We start from the raw sequence: 26706 nt of genomic DNA, 5'->3' as shown, positions 1-26706 counted from the left end.
TCGGGGCGAGCCTCTGGTGATTACTTAAAATTCTTGGCTCCCGCATGCCACGGTCCCACCCAGTGCTCGCACCTGCTGCCAGTGCCAGCACCGCTTGTACCCGCTGCCAGCACCGATCGCCCCTCAGGGCTTCTCCACCTCCCCCTGCTCCTGAGGGGCGATCAGGACAGCAGCCACCGCTCACAACCGCTGACGGGGCCAGCCCTGCTGGCACCAGCCCCAATCGTCCGTGCTGTCAACGGGTGCGAGCAGGGCTGGCACTGTCAGCACATGAAGGCAGCGGGAGTGGAGCTGCTGGCAGACAGGGGACCGGGGACCACAGCGGGAGGGGCCGAGCAGGGGCGTGGAGGATGGGCCAAGACCTGCCCTGTGCCCTCACAGCCCACAGTTCCTTACACTGGGCCCCTAGTATAGATATAAACTCTCAAATGTGCACAAGGAATCGTGTATAAAATGATTATTGAGGCATTGGAAACAACTTAAATGCCCAACAATGAGAGAAAAGATAAATTGTGACATAGTCATAAAGAAATATATAACAGAAAACTGGGAGCACTAGTGGTTTGGCTCAGTGGATAGAGCATCGGCCCACAATGAAGGTTCTTGGGTTCAATTCCAGTCAAGGGCACATACCTCAGTTGAAGGCTCACTCCCTGGCCCTGGTCAGGGCATGCAGAATACAACCAATCGATGTGTCTCTCTCACATCGATGTTTCTCTCTCTCTCTGTCTCTCCCCCTCCCTTCCAGCCTCTCTAAAAATCAGTGGAAAAATATTCTCAAGTGAGGATTAACAAAAAAAAGAAAAAAAAAACTGGGAAAAATGTAAGTGACCAGTAACGAAAAACAGATAAATTATAATGTATTCATACAACAAGCTACTAAACAGCTTTTAACACAAATAAATAGTGTTACACTTATCAGCATGGACAAATATCAAAAGCAATGTTAAACAAAACAAAAAAACAGGTTACAAGACATTCGATGTGATTTAACTTCTATTTCTATAAAGTCTTAAAACAGTAATACTGTTTACAGGTAAATGTATATTTAATAGAAAGTATAATATACATAGAAACTGTATAGATGCCAAATTCAGATAATGGTTAACACTGGAAAATGATGGTAGAGAATGACATGGGAGGAGGCAGTACACAAAGAGCTTCAAGTATATCTGTATGGTTTTGTTTCTTTAAAAAACTTTTTATCTAAAATAAAAGCAAGAAATAAAATTATTTTTTAAAAAAACACAGAAAACAGTCTGGCCATTGTGGCTCAGTGGATGAGTATCAACCTATGAACCAGGAGGTCAAGATTTGATTCCTGGTCAGAGCAAAAGCCTGGATTGCGGGATTGATCCCCAGTAAGGGGTGTGCAAGAGGCAGCGGATCAATGCATCAATGATTCTCACTCATCATGGATGTTTCTATCTCTCCCTCTCCCTTCCTCTCTGAAATCAACAAAAATATATATTTTTTTAATACAAACTGAAAAACATCTATATAATAAAAGCCTAAGTGACCATTATGGTACAATGACCAGAATGACTGGTTGCTATGATGTGCACTGACCACCAGGGGGCAGATGCTCCATGCAGGAGCTGCCCCTGGTGGTCAGTGTGCTCCCACAGCGGGAGCACTGCTCAGCCAGAAGCTGAGCTCATGGCTGGCAAGCTTAGTGGCAGTGGCGGGAGCCTCTCCTGCCTCTGTGGTGGCGCTAAGGAGCAGCAAGCCAAGCGGTAAGGAGCAGCAAGCAGGTGGGCAGGGAGCGGGCCTAAGCCAGCCGATGGACATCCCCTGGGGGGTCCCGGACTGCAAGAGGGCGCAGGCCGGGCTGAGGGACCCCTTCCCCCACTGCACAAATTTCGTGCACCAGGCCTCTAGTAATATAATAATTAGGCCAGAGGAAAAAAGGATGAAGGCATCAGAAATGGAAGCAAGACTGCAAGACAGGCACTATTCTAGGCACTGAGGTACACCAGTGAACAAAACAAAGTCCTGGCTCTCATGAACAAATAAGTATATACTGTATCCAATGACAGTAAGTGCTATGAAGAAAAATAAAATAGTAAGAAAGAATATAGGGGTGGGAAACCTGAGTAATGAGGTAACCTAGGGAGCAAAGGAAGCAGGGAAAAGAAGAGGTCTGGGGAATGAGCCATAGGCATTCCAAAATGTAGAGGTCAAGAGGATAAGAAGGATCCTGTGAATAAGGCAGAAAGAGAACTAAGTGGTGACCTGGAAGCCAACTGAAAAAAGCATTTCAAGACGGAAACTCTGTCATATGATACTAAAAGGTCTAGGAAGATAAGAACTTGAGAACCGATCAATTTAAAGGTTATTGGTGGTCTTGAAAATAGCAATTTTGGTACAGCAACAGGGGCAAAAGCCCCCTCTGAGTTCAAGAAACAATGGAGGATGATAAACTGCATCCTTTTGTGTGTGTGTGTTAATCCTCAACCAAGGATATTTTTTCATTGATCTTATAAAGAGTGGAAGAGCCAAAACCCGTTTGGCTCAGTGGATAGAGCGTCGGCCTGCGGACTGAAAGGTCCCAGGTTCGATTCCAGTCAAGGGCACGTACCTTGGTTGCGGGCACATCCCCAGTAAGGGGTGTGCAGGAGGCAGCTGATGAATGTTTCTCTCTCATCGATATTTCTAACTCTTTATCCCTCTCCCTTCCTCTCTGTAAAAAATCAATAAAATATATTAAAAAAAAAAAAAAAAAAAAAAGAGTGGAAGAGAGAGGGAAAGACAGAAACATCAATGCAAGAGAAACAGAACAACTGATTGCCTCCTGCATGCGCCACGACCAGGGCCCGGGCCTGGGCCAGGGAAGAGCCAGCAACCAACCAAGGTACATGCCCTTGACCAGAATCGAACCCAGGACTCTTTGGTCCGCAGGCCGACGCTCTGTCCACTGAACCGAACTGGCTAGGCCCAGACAACTCCTTTAATAAGCTTTGCTATAAAGGAAACCAAGAAAATTGAAAAGCTGGAAGGGGATAGTTCAAAGGGGATATAAAGTAAAATGTTTTTCCACAGAAGATAAAACAATTACAGCATATCTGTATGCTTGTGGTAAAAATCCAGTAAGAGAAGGAAACTGATGATGCAACACGGAATGGGATAATTGATGTATGGGGTCAGTAAAGAGATGGGATCTAGTGCACAAGTGGAGAGGTCTTAGTATATAGTTGATTTATTAATAACAGAACGCATTCAAAGACTCAAAGAGACAGTGCCTCCCTACAAAAAATTCAGCACAATAGAGGGGAAAGACAAATAGAACTTACAAAAATGAAATAGCTTGAAAAAACTTGCTACGGGGGCACACAAGTGTGTAAATAACTTAGCCACCCAGCCTGGGCTCAGATACTGTTCTAACTGCTCTAGATGCATCTTTTCATTTAATGACCTCATTTTCCGCAAATACATTTGACAAATACTTCTTTTTTGTGTGTTTTTTGTTGTTATTAATCCTCATCTGAGGATGTTTTTCCATTAATTTTTAGGGAGAGTGGGAGAGGGAAAGAGAGAGAAACATCGATGTGAGAAAAACACATGGATTGGTTGCCTCCTGCACGAGCCCGACAAGTTGGTTGGAGCATCGTCCAGTTGCGCGTTGGATTTCCAGTCAGGGCACATACCTAGGTTGTGGGTTCCATCCCTGGTCAGGGTGCATATAATGTTTCTCTCTCTCTCCTTCCCACCTTCCTTTTTCTCCAAAAATCCAGAGAGAAACATATGGAGTGAGGATAAAAATTTTAAAAGAACAGTACCTCACACATAGTGTGTATTCTATAAACATTAGCTGTTATTATGTATCTTTATATAGGCAGACAAAAACTGAAGCTGTTATTGAATAATTAATTTGAAAGACAAAAACTAAACACCTTTTATCAAGGTTTCAACTTGTTCATTTACATATTACTAATACAACCACATCTTTAATGAAAAAAATAAAATTTAGCCCCTCCATAAAGATCTCTTTAACCTGCAACCTGGGGGAAAAATAGTACAAAGACATGGAGTGAAAAGACAAAACAGGCCAGTCTTAAACTTGAGGTTAAATCACTTTTTTTCTAGATTTTTGTTTCAATCATCTGTCAAATGGGGATGGGTGGGAGTGGAAAAAATTATCTCCAAGGTTCTTTCCTGCTCTATAAACAAATTGGGACTAAAAATCCTTCAGCTTTCGACTCAACAAGAGTAAGAATTCTATAAAAGTCAGTAAATGATGCACTGGATTTGGAGGCAGGGTTTTCAAATCAACTATGTTATTATTTAGCTGTGTAATTCTGAGCAAGAAGCAAACTCTCTGGATCTCAATTTCTTCAACCTGTAAAATGAAGTTGTATACAATTCTCTCTTTAAAATACATGACATTCTATGAAACAAGCTACCTGTGAAGGAAATGTTCAGGTGGGGATTCAGCCACCAGCTAAGAGATGTTTGGAAGATTTCAGTATAAAGCAAAAGTAGAGGATTTCAGAACTAGGAAAAAAAAACCTTACAAGTCTAAGACTCACACAACGGAGACTGATACATTCTTGGAAGAGGTCACCCAATCATCCCAGTAATGAGAAACCCAGGGAAACAAGCCACTTCATCACGGGCCAACTATGATGCCTAAGTTCTTTTACTCAAGCCACACCATCCTCTAGTAACTTCCACCTATTGGTTTTATTCCTATTTCAACTAAGGACACCTCAATTATGTGTGAGTCGATAGTAGACCCCTTAGGTATCCTCTCCAAAATTAAAAACCCCAACTCTTCAACCTTTCTTCATAATACCAAGACTTTCTTCGCATCCAGCCTATTTTCCTCAGAGAAATCTCTATTCTTGTTTAACGTCAAAATTACTCGAACCACTATCCCCATTCTGACGTTCTGACTCCTTGTGGAACCCACGACTTCCCACGGGTCCAGCTGACACCACACTGAAGCCCCTAAGTGCCCTCGCCATCTCCACCCCAGGAAGCGCTCAGGGGTGGGCAGCGCGACCCTCCAGCTCCTTCAGGCGATACAGACACGAGAAGTGACCGCGGCAGCAAGAGAGGGGCCGGCACCCGGCTCTCCTCCCCGTTCCACACCCCTCCCTCACCGGTATTGCTTGGGGTCGCTAGGAGACTTGACGATCTCAGGGTCTCCGGCATTATTGATAGGTCCCCTCCGTCCCTCCTCCTCAGATTCATCTACTCCTAGACGGGCAACCCGGCCGCTCTCGCCAGAATCCTGGCCACCGGGCTGCAGGTCAGGGCAGCTGCAGGTCGACTTCGCCTTGTTCCTTCCAGGCATGGTTGGAGTAGGAAAGGGTCTGCCCACAGCCGAGTCTTCGCACCGACCCCGCGCTTCGATTCTCCACAGCGCCGCGAGCTCCCGCCCGGCCGCACACCACAACTTCCTCCCGGTGGCACTGACTGCAGCGACCGTGACTCTCCTCAGCATTCACCACCGAGCCGAAGCGAAGGGCATCCCATTCCCCAGGGCCCACCTCCCCCTCCTACTCCTCCAGCTGCTTTTCCTCCTCCGCGTTTCTGAGGCGGTGGCGGCCGGCGCTGGTGCTGCCGCAGCCGCCAAGGAGGCCAGGCCTGCGCCCCTCCCCCAACGCGGTCTCCCGCACGCCGACTACCCTCAGCACCCCGCCCGCCCTCCAGCTGCCGATGACGCTACTGGCCCTACCCAATAAAGAGGCAAGACGGCAGTCACGCGCACGTAAGCAACCAATGGAAACGGAGAATAAAAGGAACCGAAGAGACCCAGTCAGATTCGCTGACCCGGAGAGGGCTCTTCGAAACTCAGGTGGGCGGGGCGAGGAAGAAGAGGCGGAGGGAGCGGCGCGGAGGACGACGGGAGGAGGGCAGCCCCGCCGCATTTATGACGTATGCGGAGAGTTGGTTTGAGGCAGCCGCTGCAGCGTGACCCGCGACTCAGAAAAATATTCCCCTGATGAGGAAACCGAGATGCGCACCCTGCCCCTCAGTTCGGGGCGGAGCCTTGGGCCGTGATTCAGCACGTGGAAAAGTGGAGCACCGGAAGTACTTTTCTTCGCCACCAGATGGCAGTTGTTCGAGTGTGGAGCCGCGCTGAGCGGGGCTGAAGGCCCAAGATAGCCCTGGCGCTGCTCCACCTTATCGCTGGCCACCTTTTGCTGGTATTCACCCTCAAAGCCCAGAAAGGTGCTTAAGAGACTGGTGAGGATGTGTTCACTCTTCTGTGCGAAAACATATTTTAGCTTCCCCACGGCCTAGAGTCCACAGCGTTAAGGTCAGCCACCATTTATTGAGCAGCTACAGCGGGTGGAGGCTGCTGCCCTCAGGTCCCTTTTTCCAAAGTTATTTTCTGCTTGTAATGGCCTCCAGTGGCCAATTACCTAACATGTGACTGAAACAGACATTCTTGAAAAATTAAAATCAACTGACATGTTAACAAGATACAATATACTGGCACATAAACGGAGTAAATATGAATGGGTGGAGAAACACTTGGAGCAGGGAGATGTATTGATGGCTGTTGTCTAAGTTTGTTTAGGCTTCCTGAGCTTCACAAACACGGAATAAAATCATGAACAAAACAAAAATCCTTTCCTTCACGGAACTTGCATTCTAATTGGGAAAAAACACAAAACAAATAATGTATTTTAAAAACAATGACAAGAAGTTGGGAAGGAGAAGTGCAACGATTCAGGCAGGAAATGAAAACCTGAACTAGGGCAGCAGGTGAGGTAAATTAATTGAAAAATATTGTTGAAATATCCCAGTTAATTTTCAGTCGGTAATGTTTGTTGTTGAATAAATACCCGAAGTGACCTCTATTTTGAGGTTTTTCTTTTAACTCTCCAAAGCAATGATTCCATAAGTAAGAAATCTTCAAATTCAGCCAGTAATTAGAACTTTCTAACTAGAAAAAAAAAAAGGCCAAATCCTAAAGTGTGACCTGTTAATTTTTCCCTTTAAAAAGAGGTCTCTGAATCTTCAGGTCGCCAGTCTGCAGAACTATGATAACACTCCATAGTGAGCCATTCCTTCATTCAGCTAACAAACTGAGCTCCTGATATGTGCCAGATGCTTGGAATAGAGTAATGAACAAGAAATTTCCCATTTTTCTTTGAGCTTACAAGAGAACTAGTGATATATTAAACAGGCACACAACATTTTTAATTTGCCGTGACTAGTTCTAGAAGGAGAAATACCGGGGGACCTAGTCTGATCAGAGAGTTTTCATAAGAGAAATTTAAGCTTACATTTGAAAACTGTATAGGAATTGGTATAGGAATAGACTTGTTCAAAAGCTCTGAGAAAGCAGGTCAATATGGCTAAATATAATAATCTGGGAGCAAAGGGAAACCTTCCTAAGAGTAAAAAGAAGTCATTGCCTTGTCTATTTTGTATAGCACTGGATTCCTATCTTCTAGAAGAATATCTGGTACTCGGTAAATAATTGGTGAACAAATGAAACAGGAAGACGTAATCCCATGTGGTTTTGCAAGTAGATCACTCTGGTTAATGTGTAAAAAATAGTTTGAATGGGGGAGAACGTGGGGAGTGAGGGCAAGAAGAGGGCCCAAGAACCAAGTTTTGAGAAGCTTTTATAAAAGAGGAAACATTCGCACAAGAGACTGAGAAGGAACTACCAGAATAGTAAAAGGAAAACCAAAAAAATGTAATGTCACAGGAAAAATACCTCTTTGATGCTTGGCCCATTATAATTCTGACCACATAACAAATGTCCAAAGTGTTAGATTAGAATTCAGCCGTGGGCAAACTACGGCCCGCGGGCCGGATCCGGCCCGTTCGGCTGTTCTATCTGGCCTGCGAAGCCGAAAGAGCAGAGGGTTCTCTTGCTCTCCCCTCCGCTCCTTTACTTTGAATTTATATTAGTTCACACAAACACTCCATCCATGCTTTTGTTCCGGCCCTCCGGTCCAGTTTAAGAACCCATTGTGGCCCTCGAGTCAAAAAGTTTGCCCACCCCTGGATTAGATGTATGAAATATGAGAACTGGCAAGGGATCACAGAAATACTTTAATCTGATCTTTTCAAATATAAAGAGAACCTATCCAGAGAGGTATAGCTTACAAGTAACCCGAGGCATAGCCAAGACTTCCAAAACCAGAAGTACTGTTTTCCCATCGAAAATAATTTAGAAATTTGCCACCCTCCATTTGAATATTCATAATTATTATAAAGAGTATTCAGCAGAGAAAACAGATAAATTAAGCTATTACTATTTTTTGTGATTTTTTTTTTTAATCCTCACCCAAGGATATTTTTCCATTGATTTTTAGAGAGGCAGGGAGAAAGAGAGAAACATCAATTGGTTGCCTCCTGGACCAAGGCCCGGGCTGGGGAGGAACTGTAACCAAGGTACATGCTCTTGACTGGAATCGAACTCGGGACCCTTCAGTCTACAGGAGGACGCTCTATCCACTGAGCCAAACCAACTAGAGCTAAGCTATTATTATTTATAGGAAGTTGACACATTAGAAAGTTAAAAAGACCTTGAGATCCCCATGAAAGTCGAGGAAAACTATAATTTTTAGCTTCATTTATTCGGCTTAGAGTATTTAAGTGCTTTTTTCCATCTTCAGCCATCCTCTACTTTCCATTTTTATCTCAAGGATTTCACTCCAATCAGGTTTGGTGACCCTTCTCTTCCTATTTTGATGAGAGGTCAGAACTCATGAAAAGTAAAAACATCTCATTTCTATGTTTTGAGCCCTACCTCTGAGAGATATTTTAGTCAATGTAATGGCTGTCTACTTCCCTTAGGGACAGATCTGAGCCTTACTCCTAAAACTTCAAAGGTAAATTATTTTATTAACCTCATTATCAGCCTTTATATTTAGAATCAGGGTAAGTCAGAAGTGTGGAATGTTGATTCTAGGTTGAGTAGACTGGGAGTGCTTTGAGCCCATTAAAGTCTCAAGCCCAATGAAGTGGTTGGGTGGAGACTGCTAAATGTGGGAGGAGAGACATTGAAAGAGGAGATAGGTAACAAGAGAAATAATATTTACAATTTTGTCCTAGACCCACGCTCTAAGAAATTATACCTTTGGAGCTCCAGTAATTAAGTGTCCTGCCAATTGATTGCTCTCCATGTTTGGTAGCTTTATATTGAGGTCAAGAAGTAGACATGTTCTTATAGAGTCTTCTCTTGGAAGACCAAAGTGTGCACAACATACTAAGGAGTTTGTATGCCCATAAGATAATGTTCTCCTGTACTATAAACATACTTCTAGCCGAAACCGGTTTGGCTCAGCAGATAGAGCGTCGGGCTGTGGACTGAAGGGTCCCAGGTTCGATTCCGGTCAAGGGCATGTACCTTGGTTGCGGGCACATCCCCAGTTGGGGGTGTGCAGGAGGCAGCTGATCGATGTTTCTCTCTCATCGATGTTTCTAGCTCTCTATCCCTCTCACTTCCTCTCTGTAAAATATCAATAAAAAAATATATTAAAAAAAATAAAAATAAACATACTTCTAGGTAGAATTTGGTATTCAAACTTCAAGGTAAACTGGGAGTGACTATAAAAAATACTTTGCCAAATAAAAAGTTACTTTATCACAAATCTAGCTAGGTGCTCTCATCTCTCAAGATACAGATTTTAAGACTGTCTGGAAAGGAGAATGTGAGACACAAAGTAACATTTAAAATATGGAAATCAGAAATCAGATCATATTGTTCCCCTTTTTAAAGCCTACCAGTGGCTTTTCTTTGCACTTTGAATAAAATTTAGTTGCTTGCCATATCCTATGAGGCTCACTTATTATTTCTGTTCTTCTTCTATGTTTATAATCTCATTTACCATTTCTGTCCTTTGCTCTATTCACACTGGCTTTTTTTTTTAATTGATTTCAGAGAGGAAGAGAGAGAGAGGAGAAACATCAATGATAAGAGAGAATCATTGATCGGCTGCCTCCTGCACACCCCCCACTGGGGGTTAAGCCTGGCAACCCAGGCATGTGGCCTGACTGGGAATCGAACTGTGACCTCCTGGTTCATAGGTCGATGCTCAACCACTGAACAACACTGGCCAGCGACACTGGCTTTCTTTTTTTTTTTTTTAATATATTTTATTGATTTTTTTACAGAGAGGAAGGGAGAGGGATAGAGAGTTAGAAACATCGATGAGAGAGAAACATCGATCAGCTGCCTCCTGCACACCCCCTACTGGGGATGTGCCACAACCAAGGTACATGCCCTTGACCGGAATCGAACCTGGGACCCTTCAGTCCGCAGGCCGACGCTCTAGCCACTGAGCCAAACCGGTTAGGGCGACACTGGCTTTCTTAATGTCTTTCAATATACTAGGATAATTCTTGCCTATAGGACCATTACATCTGCTCATCTGCCCCAGCCTCCATTTTCTTTTTTGAAATGTGATTTTGCATCGCTTGCTCCTTCTTATAAGTTATATATCAGCTCAAATGTCACCTCTTAAGAGAAACCTTCTCTTACCATTCTACCTAAATTAATACTCATTAACTGAAATTATATTATTTATTTGTCTTTTGGCTGATTGTCTATATAATCTCTCTATTTTATAAGGTCCATTGGAGAGTTGATACTTTGTCTTGTTCCCCATCATTTCCCCAGAATCAAAAATAGTGTCTGGAACATAGTGGGTGTTCACTAAATGTTGAATTAATGAAAGAATGATATAGAAAACAGATCGCTATGGAGGCAAAAGAGAGGGATTAACCTTAAATTAGGAAGGAACATCTCTGTCGTTGAGTCAGGAAGGAAAGAGGCACTGATTGGAGCAGGAACTGCAAAGATGGAGGGAGGGAGGGAGGGAGGGAGGGAGGGAGGGAGGGAGGGAGGGAGGGAGGGAGGGAGGGAGGGAAGGAGGGAGGGAAGGAGGGGCAGAATTTAAAAGAGTTTCTGTGTGACAGCTCCCAGCCTCTCTTTTCTTTTTGAAATGTGATACAAAGTCAATGCTGGGAATGAGGGGATAGGTAATGATGGGGCCTGCTTCCATGGGAATCAGTAAATAAGATATTTGCTTTTTGTTTGTTTGTTTAAATTTCACACATCTTGAAGCCAAGCTCAGTTGGTAGTTTCAGTTTCCTGAGTAACTACTAGTATAATACTTTGGGCCAAGTATTTTATGTACATTAACTCATTTAGCCCTCACAACAACCCAAGTCTGTTTATTATTTACCAGTTAACAGATGAAGAAACTGAAGTTCAAAGAGGTTAAAAAAAAAAACTTGCACAAAATCACACAAGAACGCAGGATAACCAAAAATGCAAATCATGTAAGTTTAATTCCAAAGACTTTACTCTTTTGCCTCTTACAGGTCTGTCCCATTGCTAGAATAAACAGACTTCTAATTTATTAATTTAATCATTGATATTTCCTGTTGTGGTTAATCCCCAGTCTAGTTTTCAAATGTAATATGCAAAGTAACAAATGTCATAACTTACATATCCCAAAGGACAGTTCATAACTATCATTAAGAAAGCATCTGGGCTCTAGCTGGTGTGGCTGGTTGGTTGGGCATTGTCCTGTGCATCAGGATGATTCTAGATCAAGGGCACATGCCCTGGTTTTGGGCTTGATCCCCGGTGGGAGGCATGCAGAAGGCAGACGATCGATATTTCTCTCCTCCCTTACCTTTCTCTAAAAAAATCAATAAACTATTCTCTTTTTTAAAAAGCATCTGACTCGCCCTAACCGGTTTGGCTCAGTGGATAGAGCATCAGCCTGCGGACTGAAGGGTCCCAGGTTCGATTCCGGTCAAGGGCATGTACCTTGGTTGTGGGCACATCCCCGGTAGGGGGTGTGCAGGAGGCAGCTGATAGATGTTTCTCTCTCATCGATGTTTCTAACTCTCTGTCCCTCTCCCTTCCTTTCTGTAAAAAATCAATAAGCTATATTTTAAAATAAATAAAAATAAAACAATAAAAAGCATCTGATTTTCCATCATACTTCCTTTTCTTTCTTTATGAATAATTACTAGGGACCCAGTGCACGAATTTGTGCACCTTGAAAGGAACTGTGGGCCACAAGGCTGCGGTGAGCACAAGAGTGGGTCTCAGCCCATCCTCAGTACCTCCGCCTGGCCCCTGCTGCCGCGGTACCCCCCACCCCCGTCCTCTGTCTGCCGGCAGCCCCACTCCTCCCACCACTGCCCCCCATGCTCTGTCAGCATGGAGCAATTGAGGCAGGCACAGCAGGTCCCATGAGAGCAAAGAATTTTCAGTAACGACCAGAGGCTCACCCCGATGACAGCAACCGGTGCCCCGCCTTTGTCTGGTGCCCCCGCTCACCTCCTCCACCATCCCACCGCAGCCAACACCCTCCATGTTCTGCACTTTGTGCTATTTGGACATGATTCCACACGAGTTAAAGGGCCCAAATCATGCCAGGAAAACATGCCCCAAACCATAATACTACCCCCAGTGTTGTACTCATGCATGTGGGGTGCATGCTTTCATGCTGTTTCCGTGAAATTCTCACTCTGCCATCTGCATGATGCAACTGGAAACGTGATTCATCAGACTACATGACTTTTCCAATGCTCGACTGTCCAATCCTTGTGTTCCTGTGCGAATTAGAGACGTTTTATCTTGGTAACTGCAGACTGCAAAGGTGTTCAAACAGACCTTCGGTTTCCATATCCCATATGATGCAGTGTACGGCTAATTTGCCTACAAACGTCAGGTGGTCATAATAATCTGGCCACTCAGTGTATATTCTCAACCTATATCCATTGAGAGAGCCTGGAATCAGTGACACCCCAATAACAATGAGCATACCAAATAGCTCCGTCTTGGTTTCTAAATGCTGTTCTCCACTGAAAGGCCATTTCTACTAAAAGAAACCAAGGCTTCTTGGAGAAATGGCTGACCCTAAGGCTAGGGCAGGGAAGGTATAACATGAACCTGACACAACTTGTATACCAGAAAGCAGTAAGGAAGGGCATGTCAAAAAGACACAGGCCAGCTTGAAGGGGTTCCCACGGGACCAAAGTGGGGACAATTTGAGAATCAAAATAAATCACAGTAAGTAGCAGATTATAACCCATTGTATAAAATAGGAATCCATACATCTAAACTGATATAAACTAGAGGCCCAGTGCACGAAATTTGTGTACGGGGCGGGGTGGGGGTGTCCCTCAGCCCAGCCTGCACCCTCTCCAATCTGGGACCACTCATGGGATGTCCGACTGCCCGTTTAGGCCCGATCCTGGTAGGATCGGGCCTAAACGGGCAGTCGGACATCCCTCTCACAATCCAGGACTGCTGGCTCCCAACTGCTCACCTGCCTGCCTTCCTGATTGCCCCTAACCACTTCTGCCTGCCAGCCTGATCACCCCCTAACCACTCCCCTGCCAGCCTGATTGATGCCTAACTGCTCCTCTGCCAGCCTATTTGCCCCTAACTACCCTCCCCTGCAGGCCTAGTCACCCCTAACTGCCCTCTCCTGCAGGCCTGGTCACCCCTAACTGCCCTCCCTTGCAGGCCTGGTCCCCCCCAACTGCTCTCCTCTGCAGGCCTGGGTCCCCCCCAACTGCCCTTCCCTGCAGACCCAGTTGTCCCCAACTTCCCTACTCTGCCGGCCTGGTCACCCCTAACGGCCCTCCCCTGTAGGCTTGATCGCCCCCAACTGCCCTGCCTTGCAGGCCTGGTCCCTCCCAACTGCCCTCCCCTGCTGGCCTGACCACCCACAACTGCCCTCCCTTGCAGACCTGGTCCCTCCAAACTGCCCTCCCCTGCTGGCCATCTTGTGGCAGCCATCTTGTGTCCACAGGAGGGCAGTCATCTTTGACCACATGGGGGCAGCCATCTTGTGTGTTGGAGTGATGGTCAATTAGCATATTACTCTTTTATTAGACAGGATAGAGGCCTGGTGCATGGGTGGGGGCCAGCTGGTTTGCCCTGAAGGGTGTCCCGGATCAGGGTGGGGGTTCCCTTGGGGTGTGGGGCAGCCTGGGCGAGGGGCCTGTGGTGGTTTGCAGGCTGGCCACGCTTCCCGGTGACCCAAGAGGAGGCCCTGGGATCTGGGATTTATTTATCTTCTATAATTGAAACTTTGTAGCCTTAAGTGGAGGCCAAGGCTGGCCAGGGCTGTAGAAACTTGGCTTCCTCCATCGCTGGGGGCAACTCAAGCCTCCTGCTCTCTCCAGCTCCATGGCTGCCGCTATTTTTGTTGGGATTTATTTATCTTCTATAATTGAAACTTTGTAGCCTTAAGCGGAGGCCAAGGCAGGCCAGGGCAGGTGGAAAGCTTGGCTTCCTCCATTGCTGGGGAAACCCAAGCCTCCAGCTCTCTCCAAGGCTGCATCCATCTTGGTTGGGTTAATTTGCATACTTGCTCCTGATTGGCTGATGGGCGTGGCTTGTGGTGTAGCAGAGGTACAGTCAATTTGCATATTACTCTTTTATTAGATAGGATAGGGAGAGAAGAAAGCTTTTTGTTAAAGTGGAATGCCAACAATGAATGTCAAAAGGATGATGGAATTAGAAGAAAGTCACTATTTGGCAGCCATAATAGTAATAATTCACTCAAGAAACATCTATGGCCTGGCCAGTGTGGCTCAGTGGTTGAGCGTCAACCTATGAATCAAGAGGTCACCTGTTCAATTCCCGGTCAGGGCCCATGTCCGTGTTGCAGGCTTGATCCCCCGTGGGAGCATGCAAGAGGCAGCAGATGGATGTTTCTTTGTCATCAGTGTTTCCATCTATCTTTATTCCGTCCTCTCTTTCTGAAAATCAATAAAAACACAGATATCAGTCTAAAAACTGCATATACTTTTTAAAAAAGTGAAACATCTTTGAATGATAAGTTACTTGGTGAAAATTTGATGAGGAATGGGATATTTACGTACTCTCAAAATATCTCTTCACAAAATTGTTATTAATAAGGGGAAAGGAACAACTTTACAGTGGAAAAACTGAGCAAACACCACTATTCTGTGAACACAGTTAACATCAGTAATGGGACAAATAAAAATTGTTACCACCTGTTGATATGCAACAAGAAAAAAAACCACAGCATCACCTCTGAGCTATTTCTGCTAAAAATGCACAAGCTTAATCTAATCAAGGGGAGACATCAAAACTAACCCCAATTGAGGAATGTTTTGTAAAATAACTCACCTACAATCTTTAAAAGTAGCAAAGTCATGAAAATCAAGGACTATGAAACTTTTCATTAAAGACTAACAAAATGTGATAATTAAAGGTATCACTATAAAGAACATTATTGGGCCCAGCCAGTGTGGGTCAGTGGTTGGGTGTAGACTTATGCAACGAGAGGTTGCCAATTCCTGGTCAGGGCATGCCTGGATTATGAGTTGATCCCCGGTGGGGAAGCTACAGGAGGTAGCCTATTGATGTTGATGTTTCTCTCTCATTGATGTTTCTATCTCTCACGCTCCCTCCCTCTCTCTAAAATCAATAAACTTTTTTTTTTTTTAAGAACATTATTGGGACAATTGTCTAAACTTGGAGTCTGTGGATTACATAATAGTAATGCGTCAATGTTCATTTCCTGATTTTGATAATTTGTAGGTGCTGAAGCATCATATGGGCAACCTACTCTCAGAGGTTCACAGGGGGAAGCCTTCTTTGTACTGTCCTTATAAGTTTTCTGTAAGTTTGAAATTATTTTTTAAATAAAAAGGAAAAAGTACTAGCAAGGGGGTCCAAAAGAATACCATATGAAACACTGGAACTGACTGCCAATGTCTTAAATTTAAAATGTGAATCCCAGAGGGGTGGGGGCAGGGTGAAGGGGATCAATGTGGGGAAAAGAGGGGACATCTGTAATACTTTCAACAATAAAGATAAATTTAAAAACAAACAAAATAATAAAAGTGCTTTGTGGGAGTAATAGTAGCAATTGTTCTCCATCTAACCACACCCTCCAAGATCCTTCTCAAAATCCACCTCCTCCTAGAAGCCTTCCTTGACCCTTCCAACCCACACTGGTCATCCACTCCATACTTGAACTCAGGATACATATTGCATCACTTCCTTGGCCCTTAATCATATATAGCCTTGTGACTTCTCTTGTACTATTGTCCTATATAAATTTTGAGTTCTTGTTTAAATCTTTTCATGAATATGTTATCTCCATAATTATGTTGTAATCAATATAGGAGTAGGTACCATATATGATCTTTTTTCTTCCCAAAGTACCTGGCATATGTTTCAAAATCATATTTCCATATCTCAAGGGCTGCCAAGAATGTCACTTAGCAAATATTTCTTGCATCCCAACTATGTACCAGACACTGTAAATAATAATTTCTTACATGTATAGTACACTTTACAGTTTATGCAGTGCCTATACATCTATTATCTGATTTGTTCTACATAACTCTGTGAGGTAGATGCTGCCACATGATAAACATGCTCAAAGAGGAAATGTGAACACTGCTATTGAATAGCAGAATTGGGATGCTAACTGTGGTCTTCAGAGTCCAAGTCCAGGGCTTTTCTACACCAGCATAGGAAACAGGTAACAAGTTTGGATAAACTGATGCCCATAGTATTGTATTAGTTTTCTATTGTTCCTGTAACAAACTGTCACAAATTTAGTGGCTTATACGACACAAATACATTATCTTACAATTCTGTAGAAAAATGACACAGGTCTCACTGGGCTAAATTAAAGGGTCAGAGGGGTACATTCCTTTCTAAAGGCTCTGGAAGTGAATTTGTTTCCTTGCCCTGCTGGATGCTTCTAGATGATGCTGGAGAGAAATCATTAGGCCATGTATTTTATGTTGAATAATTTCTCTGTGCCTTTCTTCAATGATTACATCTTCCTCTGACTCTCTTCCACTTATAAGAACCCTTGTGATTAAATTGGACCTACCCAGATAATCCAAAAAATAATAATCCCTCTAGGTTCAGTTAATTAGCCACCTTAATATCTTCTAAAACCTTGATTCCCCTTTGCTCTAACATATTCACAGGGATTAAGATATGGGCATCTTTGGGAGGCTACTATTCAGCCTGTCATGTGTATGTTCTTCAAAGTTTCACTTTTCAAAGATCCATTGAGCACTTTAAGATCTTAATCTATGATATCAAAATCAGTCATCCGATTCCAACAGGACACTTTGTTTACTGATATGTTATTAACTTTTAGAAATTAACTTCTATGAAACACAAACCAGAGTTTGATTTACAAAAATTAGCATTTTCTGAGTTCACTGGTTCTTAATTCAACAAATAGGGAAATTGAGGCCAGTGACATTGAGGCCCAACAAAGCTAGAAAGTGTCATAACAGGAATTCAAATGTAGGTCCTATTGCAAAGCTCACAGCTTTTCCATTGTACCATTTTGCACCAAGAATCTCTTTACCTAGGACCTAATAATTTAATGTCTGAGATTTAAACATTAATTTGTTCCTTTTGGATGATCATCCATTTCTTATGGACTGCCTTGAAAATGCAAATCTTTGATTAAATATGATAATGGATGTATAAGTGTGTTGTAAAGGGAATGAAAAATATGTGTTAGATATGTGCATCTACACTAATAAAAGAGAAAGATGCAAATTGACCATACATTTGCAACGCCCACCAGCCAATCAGGAGTGAGTATGCAAATTAACCCAACAAAGATGGTGGGTTAATTTGCATACACAGGCACCGAGCGGCTGTGGTGTTCCGCACCGCCCCAGCTTCTCTGGGCCTCTGGGCAGCGTGGGAAGCCAGAAAGGTGGAAAGGCAGCTCTGACCAGAGCGAAGGTGGTGCTGGCAGCTAGGGGAAGGAAGGCCTATTCTTGCACGAATCTTCGTGCATCGGGCCTCTAGTTAGTGTATAATCAGACAGTTGTAATTTGAAGCAGATGGGTTGGTTCAAGTCCTGACTCTGTCACTTGCATGATCTTAGACAAATCCTAAACTCTGGTAAAGTCTCTTAACCTTGATTTTATCATCTATAAAATACATCCTTCATGGGGTTGTTGTGAGGTTTAAGTGCCATAACTCTTGAAGAGCACTTACAACAGAACCTGGTCAAAGTATGTGTTTAAGAACTGTTGGTAAGTATAAAGATCCTGATGGTTTCTTTACCTAATTCAACTGTTGATGCTGGAATGGGTGATTTCTTTATCAACCACAAGGTGGAACTAGAGACATAGGAATATAGGTCTTGTTCCTCAAGAGTAATTTTGAAATTAAGGGGATAAATTAAGGGGAGCGTCGGCCCGTGGACTAAAGGGTTGTTTCTTGTTTTTCAAAAAGAGAGAGTCATATAAGCAAAGGAGCTTTCTTTTTTGTTAATCCTCACCAGAGGATATTTTTCCATTGATTTTTAGAGAGTGGAAGGGAGAGGGAGAGACAAAAAGAAACATCTATGTGAGAGAGACATCAATTGTTTGCCTCCTGCATGCACCCCAACCAGGGCTGGGGAAACTGAAACCAAGGTATATGCCCTTGACTGGAATTGAACTCGGGACCCTTTAGTCCATGGGCCGACGCTCTATCCACTGAGCCAAACCTGCTAAGGCAACGAAGGATGTTCTTTAATAATGTGAATTTTACTTCCACTTGGAGAAGATGACTGAACAGTTATGAGAGAAAACCTTTAATACACTTTATTTTCTTAATCTCTTCCTTAGTCCAGAGACCAGAGGCAGTTATTGTCTACACTCTTTGCTCCAAAATGCATACTTATCACTTCTCCTAAAAAGCCTATTGGGCCGGGCCGAGGTGACTCAGTGGTTGAGCCTCAACCTATGAACCAGGAGGTCACAGTTCGATTCCAGTCAGGGCACATACCTGGGTTGCGGGCTTGATCCCCAGTGGGGCATGTGCAGGAGGCAGCCAATCAATGATACTCTCTCATCATTGATGTTTCTATCTCTCTCCCTCTCCCTTCCTCTCTGAAATCAATATATATACTTATTTATTTATTAAAAGCCTACTGGGTCCCCATGCACATTGAACTTGTAGAAGTCTATCTTAGTACCCCAGAATTCTCAGGTTGTAGATTAAGCTGCAGTTGTTCTCGGAGAATCACTTTGAAAGTACATTTTGATAAACTTATTAAAAACTCAACTCTCCGTGCCAGTACGCACAAAGGCTGCGGAGGTTGCCACAGGTTTTCCCTAGTGGAAGGGAGTCGGAGGCTCCTGACTGCACTGAGCCCCAGTTCTGACTGCACTGGACCCCAGTTCCAGGCGAGCCCCTGGGGACCCAAGCTCTTGTGAGGGGAGTCTGGACTCTCGGGCGGAGACTCGGGAGCCGGGGAAGGCAGAGGTCTGAAGGCGTGCAAGGGCAAGGCTGACGGGAAGCCAAGACTGTCTGCTCCACCCTGAGACTCCAACCCATCCAAGCTGAGCACAGAGGCTATTGCAATTTGGCAAGTCTAATCCTATAAGGCTGTCTCCAGCACCGAACTTCTCCCAGCATAGACACAGCTGATCCTTACAGCCAACTGGCCTGGAGGTCAATTCCTCCCAGTGATACCAACAACAATCAAGACTTAACTACAACAAGGCTGTACACACAGTCCACAAAGGGGTGCACCAAGAGTGTCCACCTCAGGTTAACTGGGGAGGCCGACCCACTGGGCCATATAGGAAACCTAGCACACAAAGCTACCCTACCAACTCAGGGAAGCAATGAAAATGCAGAGACAAAGATACAGATCACAAACGAAAGAAATGGAGGAAAACAAATGACTGGATATAGAATTCAAAACCACGATTATAAGGCTTTTCAAGAATATCCTAGAAAAGGCCAATAAATATAACGAGACCCTCGAAGATATGAAAAAGGACCAACTAGAAATTAAACATACACTGACTGAAATAAAAAATATTATACAGAGACCCAAAAACAGACTAGAGGAACACAAGAATCAAGTCAAAGAATTGAAATACAAAGAAGCAAAAAACACTCAACCGAAAAAGCAAAAAGCAAAAAAAAAAATTCAAAAAGTTGAAGACAGTGTAAGAAGACTCTGGGACAACTTCAAGCGTACCAACATCAGAATTATGGGGGTGCCAGAAGAAGAGAGAGAGCAAGATACTGAAAACCTATTTGAAGAAATAATGACAGAAAACTTCCCCCACCTGGTGAAAGAAATAGACTTACAAGTCCAGGAAGTGCACAGAACCCCAAACAAAAGGAATCCAAAGAGGACCACACCAAGACACATCATAATTAAAATGCCAAGAGCAAAAGACAAAGAGAGAATATTAAAAGCAGCAAGAGAAAAACAGTTAGTTACCTACAAGGGAGCACCCATACGACTGTCAGCTGATTTCTTGGCAGAAACTATGCAGGCCAGACGGGAGTGGCAAGAAATTTTCAATGTGACGAATAGCAAGAACCTACAACCAAGATTACTCTACCCAGCAAAGCTATCATTCAGAATTGAAGGGCAGATAAAGAACTTCACAGATAAGAAAAAGCTAAAGGAGTTCATCACCACCAAACCAGTATTATATGAAATGGTTAAAGGTATTCTTAAAGAAGAGGAAGAAGAAAAAAGTAAAGAGAAAAATTATGAACAACAAATACATATCTATCAACAAGTGAACCTAAAAATCAAGTGAATTAAAAACCTGAGGAACAGAATAATCTGGTGAATATAAGAATCAGGGGCATAGAAAGGGAGTGGAATGATAATTCTCAGGGGGAAAAGGGTATGGGGGGTTCAGGAAGAGACTGGACAAAAATCATACACCTATGGATGAGGACAGTGCGGGGGAGGTAAGAGCAGAAGGTGGGGTGGGAACCAGGTGGAGGGGAGCTATGGGGGGAAAAAGGAGAAACAATTGTAATAATCTGAATAAAGATTTATTAAAAAAAAAACTCAACTCTCATTACTGTCAAGCACTATCTTGTAGGCTATGTACCTGTCATAATTAAAATCTCAAAAAAAAATAACAAAAGTTCACTTAAAAATGAAAGTATTACCGAATACTAGCCTTAAAGTACCACCACTTTCAGGACTCAAGAAAACATTGCTATAGAAATGGAGCTTAGATCACCCCAAAGCTAATAGAGAAACCCCTTCATTTCTATGTATAAGGCATGAATAAGCATTAGCCAAGTGAAAGAGAATGAAAGAGGAAAGATCATTTCAGATTGAGTTCCAGGACAAGAAGTGGGTCAAAGAAAAGAAAGCTATGTTCTTATGAGTTTGAGGGTAGTTAAATATGGCTCACAGTAAGGGTTGCGAGGGGGGTGGCAATAGTTAAAACTGGAGGGTTAAGCTGGTGACAAATCAATAGGCCCTGCATTTTATGTTAAGTATCTTTATCTGAAGGTAATGTCAGCCAACAAAGGACATCAAGTTGGGGCAAGACAAGATTAGATTCATGCTTTAGAAAGATCATTCTGGTTGCAAGATAGAGAATAGAGGAAGGCAAGACAAGATGAAAGGTGAGGTGGATATTTTCTGTTTGCCTCTTCTGATACTCTTGCCACCATATTCCACCTGTTCCATGTTCCGGAAGTTTGACCTGTAGGGGGTCCCAATAGGCTTCCTTGCCCTCTAGCTTCTGGTTGGGTCTAGCATCAGGAGAGAGCAGCAGGAGATCAGAAGTCAGCAGGAAAGAGGAAAAAGAGTATTTATCCCCCAGTATCCTCCCTACTGAGTCACTTTGTGAGGGTGTGTCCCTCCACCAAAGGCCACAGCTCTGATCAGGCAGCCCCTTCCATACAACCGCCCTCTTTAGATTCTACCTTTAACCTTTCATGCCTTTGGATAGTAATAATTCCCATTGTTGTTCTCACCGGGCAAAATGTATACCCCATGTTGGTCTCCCTAAAACCTGTACTCATTTTGCAAATAGTTCCTTTATTAAACATACCTTAAATTATTTTCAGTGTACCATTTATTTCCTGCCAGACACTAACTGATATAGAGAAAAGTAATAATAATTATAGCTAACATTTATTATGTTCCAGGCATTCTCCCAAACATACATTAACTCATTTAATGCTCACAGCAACTCTATGATGTATCCCTCCTCTACAGATGTGGAATCTGAGGTATAGAGAAATTAAGTAATTTCCCAAAGTCACAAAACTAGTGAGAGACTGAACCAAAATTTGAATCTACAGTCTTTTCATAACCACTATGCTCCTTTGTTGAGGTAAGAGTTGATATAAGTTGAAGCAATAGTGTTGTAACATAGAGAAAAGAAAGAATTTAGGGATATTATTGCTAACCCCAGCATAATTTTGAGGATCTTATTTTTAGCTGTTCTTTATAGAGTCAGTTTATTGAATCATGCATAGACAACCCAAATACTTATTTTAGACAGTTACCAGCTGATTCACAGTCATCCTATATGTCCACTATGAAAAGCAGAAAGACCACTAAAGAAGGAGTAGAAATCTCCCTTTCAATAGGCATAACAGTGATCCAAGCAGCCCTTTCAAAAGCTGGGAGCCTGGAAAAGCAGTGAACTAATGGTGAACTCTGGATACTACACTCAACTGCCTACCTCTTGCCTGGTTTATTTCACACACACAAATAGTGTTTTGTATTATTGCACAATCTACTCCCACAGGTAACCAGAAATTACAATATGGCATGTAAGTTCTATGGCAAAGGAAAACAAAGGGGGCGTGGTTCTCCAGAGAGGGTACCTAACTGAGCTTGGGAGACAGAGGAGTAGAAAGACAGCATATGCAGAGGCTCTGGTCTAAAGTGTACCCCAGTCTTCTCAAACCAAGGAGAGGTTGCCATTCAACTTATTGGCAGCCCTCATTCTACGAATTGCTACACTTTGAAAATCTAGTTGGCTCTCCCTTTTGCAGATTCCATATCCACAGACTCAAGCAACTGTGGATGGAAAATATTCAGAAAAAAAGTCACGCTGTTGCTGACATAAATTATGTAGTTAGGCCTACATGGTTGTATCTGAAACTGAACAGGTACAGACTTTTTTCTTGCCATCATTCCCTACACAATATAGTATAGCAACTATTCACATAGCATTTACATGGTATTAGGTGTTTTAAGTAATCTAGACATGGTAGGGATGGGTGAAGAACTGAATTTACTTCACTACCTGCTTAGACTTGTTATACTTTTGAGGGGTTGGTGGGTGGAATGGGTTGTGCCTCTTTACCTAGCTGGCCAGTTCTGTCTGCACTTTCTCTCCAGTTCAGCAGCCTTGCTCCCACATGCTATCCAACAGTGTACCTAACCCTCTGTTGGAGTTAATACTGAGCTAAGCTGCTTGGAGGCACACACTGCTCCATGATTTTTTGCATCCACTATATCACCCAGCAGAGAGCTGGGACTCAGAGGGTCTCCAGACCTCTTGCAGCCCCAGTCCTTCCTCCTCCATTCAGCCTTCCCTGTCCACACTGATCTCCCTCTTTCTGAGTCATTCATGAACCACTGCCTTGTATTGTGGTTTTCGTTGCATTGGTGCTTTAGAAAGAGGTGACTATTTTCCAGTTCCTACAATCTCAGGTGACAGGAGTCTCCTCCCAAAGTTCTTAGCCCAAACTCAGGGAAGAGTTATTCCATAAATGATAGTAGTTCAGATTAACTTTAATGCACATACCATCATTGCCACTACAGTAAGGATAGGAGCTACATTAAGAAAAGTCAATTTGTATAAAGTATGTCAACATAAACAAGGAGACACCACAGATATTTGCAAATGAGATCTTCCCTTTTGTTACTGTATATACTCCTCAGTATCCATAAATTTCTTTATATTTGTACAAACTCACAATGCCATGTGACATTTCATATTTAATATGTCACTGAGAAGAGGTGTCAGTGCATGGAACATAGGAAGAATTAAAAAGCATGGAAATATCTGCTTAGCTACAATCTGATAGGGAGAGACTTGAGAGTTATTATTCCTCTGCCTGCTCAGTCCTAGAGAAGGACAACTCCAATTTTTGCTAATTGCTCCTCCTGAGTAATTCTGCTCAGCCTGTTATGGTTCATCTCCTAGGCTGGCATGAGACCAGCCCCATCCCTGGTTGAATAAATTAGAAAGAGCAATTGAGGTGATTGCTGATGGTGCACAATCTGAATAAGGTGACATTTCCCTTTGTGACTCCAGAGACCAACTGCCCTTAGTCCCATGATATGAGGACAACATCTGCTGTTCAACCCTGCGCCAGGGTTTAATTTTGAGGCGGTGGGGATGGTGAGGAGGGCTGTGTTCCTCTTCTTTCTTCTCTCCCACAAGCAGAGAAGAAGCCAGACGTAAACACAACTAATATGTACTTAGGTTTTCTCTTCAGCTGTGACTCCCACCCCCCTGCCTCTCTGCTCCATCCCCTTTAGGGAGACAGGGCTCAGGATCAGGGATGCCTATTCTTGGGGGCAGACCCTACCTTGTTCTGAGACTAACTAAGCACTTTGCTGTCTTCTCTATGTAGTCCTGGACTGGTTGCTTCACTGATGCAGGCCCCAGTTTTCCTCATCTGAGTACTTGAAATAATAAAACCCACATCACAGGGTTGTGTCAAAGATCATTGAGGCTTTGATGAGAAAGTGCTTTGGGAACTGTAAATGCTGAACACATGATTGATGCTTTTTATTACAGTATTCCAATCCTAGTGCAGACAGATCCTTCTGTCTGCCCCTCCTGGGTCCCAATCCTGTCACTGCTCACTGCTCTGTTATCCAATCCCGGCATGCACTGGCCGATTCTCTTTGGTTGCTCTTAGTCTCTGGAAGTTTCTGTGAAGCCAACCAAACCTCTGGGTATAAGGCATCTTGGCCCTGTTATTTCCATGTGAGGTTAGGTACCTGGGACCAAAATTTGGAGGGATGGGGAGAGGAGGCAGAGTGAGGAAAGGAACTTTGTAAATGCCTTTGAGAGTGGTATACTCCGTTTCATTCTGGAATAAACCCTGCTTACCCCGGCCCCTCACAGTGGCTGTAACTTATATGTCCAGAACATCCCACAGTTTCTAAAATGCACTTGTGTTTGACTCTTACAACTACTTTGTAAAGTAGGCAAGATTATTCATCTCATTTTATAGATGAAAATATGTTTGTCAAATGTTACACAGTTAGCATGTTGCAGAGGCGGAACTCAATTCCAGGTCTCTGGAACCCTAGTTTTCTGAGCGTGGGAGGGCACGTCTAACATAGGATCCAGAACACTCTGTTGTGGCTTATTTCTTACTCCTGGAGATTGGTTTCTGAGAGGAAGTATGAAGTATCATTCTGCCAGGTGTCTGGTGGCAGTCAGCCCAACAAGGTCATGCAACAGAGCTGTTCAAGGCCATCTGGACTCCCTTGTTCCTGATGAGATTCTACCTTGATCTACTTTCCAAGTCCAGACTCCATCTCCAACTTACATCCCCCTTTTATTGCTCTTTTCCTCACGGTGTTTACCCTGGGTTCTCTTTTCTTAGTGCCCTTACAAAGGTCCTGACTGGATTTGCCTCCCTGGTTCTGCCTGACTGAGATGATTGTGTAGTACCATAGTCAACACCACATGTTTGTCAGGCTCTGCACAAAGGGTTTTATACCCATCCTATCATTTAATCCTCCCAACAACCTTTTGAGGTACATATTATTTTTCTATTTTCATGTGATGTAACTGAAGCTCAGAAAGTAATGTTCTCAGTCACACAACTAGTTAGTGATGAAGAGCCAAGAATTGAACCCAGATCTGTCAGACCATAAGCCCTATGTTCTTAACCATACTACCACACAACCTTCTTAGTCCTCATCCTGTGGTCTGATGTTTGGAGGGATTGGAAGATAGTTCAGCACATGCAAATCTCTCAGCCCTTTAGTTTCCAGTTACATGACAGAGATTAACCTCAGAAAGATCTTGCCCAGCTGATCCTGGCACATACTTGGTGCTCTATAAATTAAGTCCTCCTTTGATTGGAATGCATTTATGTCTCTTATCAAATGCATGGCACTTGAGAAACATATATTTTCAGAGAAAAAGGGAGAGGGAGAGATAGAAACATCAATGATGAGAGAGAATCACTGATGAGCTGCCTTCTGCATAACCCCTACTGGGGATCAAGCCTGCAACCCAGGATCCTTCAGTCCACAGGCCTACTCTCTATCCACTGAGCCAAACCAGCTAGGGCCTGTGCTCCATTCTTAACAAGTCTCTTCAGAGATTCTTGTTTTTCTTCTTCCTGTTGTTACCCTTAAAAACCTCTGGCACGGGACGGGCAGTCACAGACAATCCAGATGCACTTAATTGCTAAGATGCTTTCTGGCAGCCTCAGAAACCAGGCCCCAAGCCTGACTGAATGATGTGGAGGTCACTCAGCCTTGGCTGTTTTCATTGTACCCGAGAAGAAAGGAGATTTTTATAATGAAAGAATTTCCACCAAAATCCTGTTTGCCACTTGCAGCTCTTATAGAAAATGGACATAAAATCACAGAGCATTAGTGATAAGAGGGCCTGCAGAAAACATCTGGTCTAAGCTCCTGAAGCCCAGAGATAAGGATTGACTTAACTAAGGTTTCACAGCATATGAGATTTAACCCAATCTATTGATAAACCCTTCCCCCACCCCAAGAGGTACATTAGATTCTGAAGGGAGCTGGGAATCCTATTCACACCCCTCAAAGTTTTACTAATTTACTTTGCCCAATGTTAACATTCTGTTGCATAGTTTTATACCAAGCAAAGGAAACTCTTTTATTCAAGTCTCCCAGTATTTGCTGTTTGGCCACTTCAAAATGATAGAACAAAAGCAAGTAAAAGCACATGTCACACAACTCAGTCCCATCAGTGATGTTCTCTCAATATGGT

At 43.4% G+C, this 26706-nt stretch overlaps 2 protein-coding genes across 3 annotated transcripts in view; both read right to left on the bottom strand.

Moving 5' to 3' along the window:
* The window catches only part of NRDC (nardilysin convertase), a 74743-nt gene extending 69101 nt beyond the window's left edge, over positions 1 to 5642 (bottom strand). The window contains exon 1 of the mRNA XM_080658032.1: positions 5106 to 5642. Within this exon, the coding sequence (XP_080514158.1) occupies positions 5106 to 5449 (344 nt within the window). The 5' untranslated portion in view covers positions 5450 to 5642. The remainder of the gene's footprint in view (positions 1 to 5105) is intronic.
* Positions 5643 to 11244: 5602 nt separating this feature from the next.
* Positions 11245 to 26706, bottom strand: part of RAB3B (RAB3B, member RAS oncogene family) — a 93243-nt gene continuing 77781 nt past the window's right edge. Inside the window, exons 6-7 of one of the 2 annotated variants that reach the window (XR_013959734.1) lie at positions 14586 to 14715; positions 11245 to 12552 (exon numbers count right to left, since the gene is read on the bottom strand). The gene's annotated coding sequence lies outside the window, so the exon portion shown is untranslated. Of the gene's footprint in view, positions 12553 to 13822; positions 14716 to 26706 lie in introns of those variants that run through there. The other variant, XM_080652119.1, reaches the window with a different exon arrangement.

Source organism: Plecotus auritus (assembly GCF_963455305.1).
Source record: "Plecotus auritus genome assembly, chromosome: 2".
Lineage (NCBI taxonomy): Eukaryota > Metazoa > Chordata > Mammalia > Chiroptera > Vespertilionidae > Plecotus > Plecotus auritus.
The sequence above is the reverse complement of the archived record's forward strand: the minus strand, read 5'-3'. Positions and strand labels throughout refer to the sequence as shown.